At 44.7% G+C, this 9,017-nt stretch overlaps 1 protein-coding gene across 1 annotated transcript; it reads left to right on the top strand.

The window, feature by feature from the left end:
• Positions 1-1,620: 1,620 nt before the first annotated feature.
• tmem62 (transmembrane protein 62) lies at positions 1,621-8,449 on the top strand (the record flags this gene model as incomplete). The annotated part of the gene is made up of 14 exons (XM_080479846.1): positions 1,621-1,638; positions 1,770-2,015; positions 2,407-2,518; positions 2,675-2,812; positions 3,215-3,260; positions 3,712-3,853; positions 4,605-4,729; positions 5,344-5,466; positions 5,579-5,734; positions 6,197-6,356; positions 6,585-6,783; positions 6,934-7,029; positions 7,475-7,593; positions 8,106-8,449. 14 exons carry the CDS (start codon positions 1,621-1,623, stop codon positions 8,424-8,426), a joined length of 2,001 nt encoding a protein of 666 aa, XP_080335972.1. The 3' UTR covers positions 8,427-8,449.
• Positions 8,450-9,017: the final 568 nt, after the last annotated feature.

Here is a 9,017-nt window from a genome sequence, read left to right as displayed (position 1 = left end):
AGAGCTTTTGTGATTATCGTTAGGGCCTCAAAAAATTGGAATGCAGCTTCTGTCATTAAGCTCTAAAAAGGATTACGCTTGATAATTGGAATAGAAATAATTAACGGTCAAAGATTATTGAACCGAAATGCATGCATTATATCAGGGGGTTGTCAACCTTTTTGAAACAAAGAGCTATACTACCAAGTTGTTATAAACATCCTTAAGAATTGCAGTTTGTGGCTTCTCAGTGACATAGTAGATGGATGAACAGACATTTTTGAGGATGAAACATTATTTATTTATATTCATCTTGATTAATTTCAATGTTTATAAGTTAGTCAACACATTTAAACAGTAATCACAGTTCATTTTTGTTTTAATTGAGGATTTCCTTTTGCCTATCCTTTTTTGGAAGAGTCAACAATAATATGGAGTGTCAGAAAAATCTATATATTTGATCTGATTGTTGCTTTCAACGTGAATATTAATGATTATAATTATGAATACGTAATATGTAATGCTTTCTGCAAATGCATTCAGAATTTTGCTATCTTTTCTTAATGCGATGTTTGGAGATTTTTAGTGTTGGGTTCAGCTCCTCTCTGTCTGGTGTAAGAGACTGTTATATATCGCCACCTGTCGATGAACTGAAGGATAACAGTTAGTGAAAAAAGTGAGCTCAACACAATTTCTCAGTGATTGAATAACGCTGAGCAAGGTTTAGTTTTCTTGCACAAACTTTGTCTGAAATTCAGATTCTCCTTTAATTATCTGGGCTTGATAAAGCGACACTGCATAGGCTAAAGTAGTATAACAAGATGGATGGCTGGATTAGTGACCAAGTGGTAAATTTCCCCAATTCCTACTAAGAAATTAGTAAGGATTTTGTAAAAAAAAAAAAAATTCCTAGAAGCTAATATGAAGTCACTCAATACAACATTTATGATCTTCTGCATAATTAAAGTTGACCAAACCTGGCTGCAAAAAAATAATAATAATAAAATAAAAAAATAAAAAAAAGATATATATATATATTTCAATGTTACTATTACTATGTTTCAGTTTACTATTACTTCTATGTTTAATTTTACAATTAAGATTATCAATTGGTTTGTTTGAGTGTATTTATTTAATTTCTTTGTAAAGCACTGTGTCTTGTCTTGCCTTACATGGGTGATAACTACAATATTTGTTCACTTATCTTCGGATTTTTATTGGGCAAGACTGTTTTTGGGTTGCCATGTGAGCGCTCCCATTTGGGAAACGTGGACTTTCCCAGTTCGTTTACGAGTTCCCAGCTGAGGTCAGAAAACCTGTCGTATTGTTTTCGGTATTCTCGTACTTTCTCGCGACAGTAACAGGTGCGGCAGGATCGCGGAGCTCAGAAAAACCGCGTCAGAGTGGGAGCTCTGTCCCCCACACGCGCTCTCTTCCTGCGAGGATGACGTTTCCACTTCCAGCCGGTCAGTCTGTGATGGTAGCTGGTTGGCGGCTAGCGGCTGGCTAACCTCCCGAGCTGCCTCCTCCTCCTCCGCCGCCGCCTCCCCCTCCGCCTCCGCCTCCTCCACCTCCGAAAGGCAGCCGATCGGACCGAGCTGTGAATGAACCCCGCACCTCAATGCACCGCCTGCGGCCGCGATGGCAGCGACAGAAACGGTCTGAGTCTTCGCTTCGTAGCCATGTAGCTGAATGCTCCATATTGTAGCTGTAGTCAATGTTCGAGCGCTGCGAGCCCTCGGCTGTCTCCACCGGTAGCTAGGCTTTTTTTTTCTTCCTGTGCGGGACAGACGGCGGCAGCTAGCCCCCCCCTTTCTCGCCACTACAGGAGGATGCTGAGGCTGTTTGGAGCGCTGGTTCTCCTCGGACTGGCCCTGGCGTGCATCACCTCCTGGGTGCTGGACAGCTATGACACGGCTTGGCACCCGAAACGGAGCGTCCAGCACCCGACTGTCCGTGGCGATGGAGAGGACTCCGGGGGGACATCGCCACCTTTTCCCGGCGGCGAGTTGAACAATATATTCTGGTTTATACAGGTGGGCTTTCATTCTCTCGCTTACTCGCTGGTTTTCGTTCGATCCCTGGGGGTAATTGTGCCAAAAATCACGACGACGCTGTCAAATTAAAAGCACTGTCATACAATCCAACATGGACACAATGTTCATTTTTAGCTTTCTGGATAATCTGAGTGGTTTCACCCACCGATCTCCCTCTGAATGATTGGCTGCAAGAGGTCAGTGATTACAGAAGTGTGTCAATGTGAGGTGAAAAGGTGGCCCAGCAACACAGCCGCTTGTAGTCAGACTTTGACCTCTTGCTTTTCTGCTTAGATAAAAAAAAAAAAAAAAGTAGTATGACACATTTACTGTAAGTGTGACACCAGCTTTTTCTGTCGCTCCTGCGTTTTGTCTTCCTGCGTGCATCAAGGTATCCGACATCCACATAAGTCGATTTCATGACCCAAGAAGAATTCCTGACTTTGAGAAGTTCTGCACCGACACCATCGAAGCGATCCAACCAGCTCTGGTGCTCGCAACAGGTACATCAATCACATTCCTAACTGATCGGGAAAAGCACTTATTATGCTGTAACGAAGGCGTTTGGGTGTGGCTCATGTACAGTGTATGCAGTCTCACAAAAAGAAAAAAGAAAAAGGGAACTTCTCTCTGATGTGTCACATTTTCCCGCGCCACAGGGGATCTGACAGATGCAAAAACGGAGAGTAAAGTGGGTTCTCTCCAGCACGAGGTGGAGTGGCAGGCATACCACAACATCCTAAAGAGGTCGCGCGTGATGGAGCGAACCAGGTGGATCGACATCCGGGGAAATCATGGTGATTATGTTAATGTTCTCCCTCGGAATCGATTGAAACATCCCATTGTATTGAGGGCACTATTAAGACTTTACACAGAATCTGTGGCGCCATTAAGCGTCCCACCGCTCCTCCTCCTCCTCCTCCGTTATTAGATCCCAGACCGCTGGATATGAAATCAGATCCTCTTACATTATGGCTGTCAAAAAAGGAAGGCCAGTTATTGGATCTGCAGGTTCTCGCTCAGTCGTCGTGCTTTTATCGATCTCGGCTGTTGATGTGTGTCCCCCTCACTTGTAACAATAGGTTCTGTTCAATATCTTCCTGTAATGTGGGAAAGTCTTTATTCTTTTAAATATTAATTCCACTTCTTTGTACGTGGCCCACCTTGACCTGAACTACATTTATTCTTCTCTCTGACAGATGCGTTCAACATCATGTCATTGGACAGCGTCAACAATTATTACAGGTCAGTGTGATTATGGTTGTTATGGTGATAAATGACGGATATTCATCTACTGCATGTCCTCCAGCAGCAAATGTCATGAAGGCGATCAGTGCGCAGTGCCACGGACGCCCCCTGAAACATGAGAAGTGGCAGACTTGGTTATTGACAACAATCCAAGCTGTCTGAGCTTGCTGAAGACGAGAATAGACGCAGAGCCGACATGAACAGACTGACTCTGTCATCTTGTGACACGCGTTGCGGTTTCAGGCGACGTCGCTGCGTCGGAAATGTTGATTGGTCTCTTTCATCTCTCGAATACTTTTAATGTTGCGTTCGTCCTCTGGGGGACAAAGTCTGTCTCCTACGTGAGGCTAATTTGTCTATTGAAAAGTCAATAAATCATCTCAGGCCCGTTGGCCTCTGAAACGAATGACCGCACTGTTTGTTGACTTTTCCCTCATTCTCCCTCCAGGAAATACTCCGCCAATCAAAAAGTGGGCTCTTTCCACTACGTTCACAAAACTCCCTTCGGCAGCTACTCCTTTGTGTGTGTGGACGCCACTCTGACTCCAGGACCAAAGAGACCATACAATTTTTTCGGTATTCTTAACCAGGTAAACTTGTTCCTTCCCATTTTCAGCAACGGGTGCAAAATCTGTCACCCCTCAGTTTGCATATTGTAAACATATTTACCGCAGTGGTTGTCATTCATTTTGGTGCCAAAATAAATGCTTGAATTTAGTTCATTAAAAAAAAAAAAAAAAAAAAACTCGGAACAACCTGAAATGATCTGAATTATCGCTTAACAAAACATAAATTCCCTCACGGTTTGGCTTTAAAGAGGATTTTAATCTGCTGGCGGGGAGATAGCTAGTTGTTCCTGCGGCGGCACTGACCGCTCGGCTCCGAACATCGCTGCCACCTGCTGTTCACTTCGGGTTCTCGGTGTTGCTTTATGACTGCCTCTTACTGAAAAGGAGCGACCCCAAGTGGACAAATGAAGAACAGCAGTTGGTCTTATGGAATTACACTTGCCAGATTTAACCCTCTCGTGAGCAGCCTGATGCAGGTTGAACCACACTCGGATGCTGTTTTCACTTCATGAATGTTAGTTGATTTTGAGACATTAAATTATATGAAATGTGCTAACCCCCCACAAAAAAAGGCAACATTTAATATATATAAATGACATATAAACACAGAGTGCAACAACATATAACAGCATCGACGCATACACATTTGAAGATAAAATCTGCTTTTTCTTTCCAAAAGGAAATGAAAGATCACAATCATTTTCTGAATATGAAGAAACGGCTCGATACCCTGTCGGGGAGCATGACTGTTGGGTTTTTCTCTGTGCGACAGACTCAGATGGACTTGCTGGACACGTTCAGGACTGAGAGTTTGAAAAGCAACCAGTCGATCTGGTTCGGCCACTACACCACCTCCACCGTCGTCTCTCCTTCTCCAGGAGTACGGGACATGATGAGGTAACGGACGGGCAAAACGCTTTTTACAAACTGGATGTGAAGTTCACGTCTTTATATTGTTCAAATTAAGTCTGTGTTGGAAATATTCACAATCGGATCAGATATGATGACAGTTTAGCTCCATTGTTGTCGGGGAGGGAAGTACATTTAGCTGGAATCGCCTTTTTTTTTTTTTTAGACAATATTTGTAACTTTTACTCTACATTTGGGCAGAAATACCAGCAAACGATCATCCTTACCATCTCAAGGTTCTGAACGCCACAGATAATGGTGTAAAGTTTTATATCATATTCATAATGGTTTTAAAACTATATTTAGGTCTGATTTATTTTTTGATTTGAGTCAAAACTATGTTGAGTTCTGTTCTGTTATTGAGGATAAATTGAATCAAAGTGAGACACATACTATTACAAATATATAAACATGCATGCATACATGTAGATGTACACAAATCCACGCCCTCTCAGTAATAAATAATGTTTTACTTTGTTACATTTACTATCGTAAAAGAGTTTTCTCAGTCATTTTACCTTCGCTGCAGTATTTTTGACACAATTATCTGCACCTATACTAAAAGTAAAGCGTGCGAGTTCTATCGCCACCTCTGCATTCAGATCTGCCGTTGCCTACCTGTGTGGACACCTGCACACGCTGGGCGGCCTGATGCCCGTCCTCCACAGCCGACACCCGCAGGGCACCCTGGAGCTGGAGCTCGGCGACTGGATGGACAACCGCAGGTGAGCAAGATGGCACATGGAGTTGACTTTATTGTCCTGTACCGTATCGCCACCCGCTTCCCTGCTTCTCTCGCTTGTTGCCGAGTCCCGTCTTTTCGCCTCTTCTCTCCAGGTACAGGGTTCTGGCCTTCGACCACGACCTGCTGAGTTTCTCTGACCTGAAGTTTGAGCAGTGGCCCGCCGTGGTCATCACAAACCCCAAGGATGCGCAGTACCTGCACCCCGGGGCGGAGCCGCTGGGCCGGATACGAAAATCGACGCACATCAGGTGCGTGTTCCGTTCGATCGGTGGCGGCTCTTTGGTTCAAAACCATTGTCGCCGGCTCACTGTGCAGCATTTTACAGCTGCTGGCTTGTGTGACGGCCCCTCCACCCAGATTGTTTTATAGTCCTCTGCACCAGTGTGTGTTGGATAAAATAGAATTGTGCTTTGTTTGGTTTCTGGTTTTATTACAATTTCTATGTTGGTGTGACCTTACTTTACCATGTTTTTAGTACACATCCGGATCTGTTAGTGGTCGCAAGCATTTGATTTGTACTCGTGCTTCACGCGCTTAAAAAGTAACATTTAAATTTTAGAATCGAGCGTAAACATCCTGGATTCGTTCACACGTTGCACTTTAAACATTTTATTAAACAGCCGAGGTCGTAAACCTCATCGATGAGACGGTTCAGTTGTAATTGTCTGAGCATGAGTGCGCTGAATGAAAAGGTCTTTACCTCTGTGAAGGATCCTGGCCTTCTCGGAGGCCCCGATCACCGCGGTGCACGTCAGTGTTGACGGGGAGCCCCTGGGGAAAGGCCACGCCGCCGGAGGCCCCCTCTACGTGCTGCTGTGGGATCCATCGCTTTACCTCACCGGACTGCACACCATCAGAGTGAAAGTGGAGGTCGGTGCCGCGCTCGTTCATCTTCCGCTCTCAGTCGGACCTGTTGTCAGACTTCCTAAATATTTCATGAGCCTTGATTAACATTTGGAAGGGTTTTGTTTTCTGGAGCTGAATTATGAATGAGCGTATGAAATCTTTAGCGAAGGAAACTCCGCCCGCAAGTCGCGGTGCATGTTCTGAGCGAATTTCCAGCGTTAAACCTGCCGCCCTCTTCACTGCGCGCACCAGGACTCGGCGGGCCGGTCGTCCGTACGGGAGCAGCACTTTACCCTGGAGGACAACGTGACTCCCAGCTTCGGCTTCGTGCAGTCCTTCATCCTCCTCACGGACCACTACATCCTGGGCCGAGTGGCCTTCGTGTTCATGATGCTGCTGAACGTCGGCGTGCTCCTGGCCTTCAGGTTCCTCAGCATTCCTGCAGGCAGAGGTTAGCGGTCACAGATCAAAAATCCGCCAGTCTGCGTTCTCATGTACATGTTGGTCTATTACCATATTCACAAGAGGGCTTGGTGTTTATTCATTTTAGAATGATTACTGGCTTTATATAAATATATATGTTTCTCCTAAATATCTGCAGGATTGTTCTCTCAAGCGCGTATGTCGCTCCATCTGGTCAGTAAGATGGATTCTGTCTACTACTCTCTGCTGCTGTTCAACCTGTGTACAGCCTTAGGTGAGTAAACAGCTTCAGTTAATTCATACATTAAACCTCTCTGGAGTTTTTATTTAGAATGTTGCTCCAACTACAAATCTAAACAATATCTATCGTATATATGTTTGTAAGGGGAGCTGGATGCAAGTTTTGTTTTAGTTTTTTTTTTTACACAAACGATTTTATTCAAGAATCTTGCAAAGTTAATGTTAATCATTTATATGTTCATAATTAATCTTGCCTATCTTTTTCACTCTATATTATTTCATTTACATCTTTAGCCACTTCACATCTTTGAGATCTTTTAATTCAACCATTCGATCATAAGTTTCTTCTTGCTCTTACAATACATAATGTTTTGTATTTTTCTGGTCTTTGTCCCTCAGTTTTCATGTGTTTGATCCCCCATGAAGCTCTCTGACTAACTCTACATGAAGTCTGATTGGTGTTTAATGTTTTCCCACAGGCCCGTGGTTCATAGGAGAGCTGATCGACGGCCACAGCGGCGCCTGCTTCGCCTTCGGGGTTTTCGTCGATGGTCATTTCCTAGAGGGCAGCCTCACTTACGTGGTGGGAGTCGTTCAAGTAAGAAAACTAAATTTTGTTATATTTTTGCTGCATGAGCCGCATATGGCTTTTTTTTGTTTAGCTCTTTCTGTGTAAAAACCAACATTATGTCACCACCAGGTACTCGATATGCAGAATTAGGCATGTGCTGGAATATTAGGGCAGATATCTCAGGTAGAAGGTAATCAAAACTAAAAATCCCCTATAAATGTTTATTGGTTCCATTTCTGTTAAACGAGATAAGCTGCTGTAAGTCAGACACAGTAAGTCTAAAAGTGACGACACGTCAGGGTGGACGATGTGCTGCGCCTTCATTTACAGCCTGATCTTCACAAACTCCTTTTATTGATGACAGACCAGCCTTGTAATGAATTTAATTTGAAGATCCTACAAAAACATGGGTATTATTTATTTAGGTGACTTTTTTTTTTTTGTTGCACAATTTTATATAATTTCTCAGTGAAATAAACTGAGTTTAAGCCTGAAAAGTGCACGAATGAAAATACCTCGACTGACTTCCTCTCTGTCAGATGCTCTTCTTCAACATGCCGCTCACCTCTTACCTCTGCTGGAGCCTCCACCACCGCTGTCGCGGCAACACCTTCCGATCCCACTTCCTGCGGCCGGGCTGCCGCTGGCGGACTCTGGCCGTTCACCTTTTCATGCTGCTGCTGCTCACCTGGCAGGTGCACTCCTGCTACTTTCTCCTGGAGACCTACGGCCCCGTGGCCTTTTTCCTGTCTCCTGTCCGCACGTGGGCGCTGGGGCTCAGCCTCCTATTGGTGTATCGCGCCTGGACTGGCCCCGCCCCTCTCCTCCGTGACAACAGCAAGAGTGTGGCTCCCTCTTGACAGTAATTGCACTGTAACACCTTGACCCCCCTCCCCTCCCCTCCCCTCCCCTCCACAGATATATTTTGCTGTCTCGATCCACCCCCACCCCGACACCCCTCCGTTTTCCAAAGCCACTTCACCGGCCATCATTCACTCTGTTTCATGGTAGTATTGTTTACTTGATATGCATGTTATTGTAAAGCACCGGTGAGCACATCTCTGGCCATATTCATAGCAATGTGTACAGTGTAAAGAAAACGAGACCACCTTGGATACACGAAGGGCAAAAACAGCTGATCTGAGCTCCGCGAGGACGATTACTCCCAGCGTATGCTGCAGCCCACGGCATATCGTACGAGAGAGCTTTGGTTCGAGCCGACTCATTTACTCGAGATTTAGCACTTTTTGAAAGTGTCGCCTTGGCCAAACTCCACTTCACCCACTGCCAAAGGACGAATAAGAAAGATCCCACCTTTTTATTCTTCCCTCTGAAAACCACTTTCATTTACTAATGAGGGCTGGAAGTGCCAAATTCACTCGTCTTGTTTACCTTCCCCGCACACGCAAATCATGCACGCAAAAGGGGCTACGCCACTATTTTTACGCTGT

This window comes from Lipophrys pholis (genome assembly GCF_963383615.2).
Source record: "Lipophrys pholis genome assembly, chromosome: 14".
Taxonomy (NCBI): Eukaryota; Metazoa; Chordata; class Actinopteri; order Blenniiformes; family Blenniidae; genus Lipophrys; species Lipophrys pholis.
Note: the sequence above shows the minus strand (reverse complement) of the source record. Positions and strands in the feature narration are given on the sequence as shown.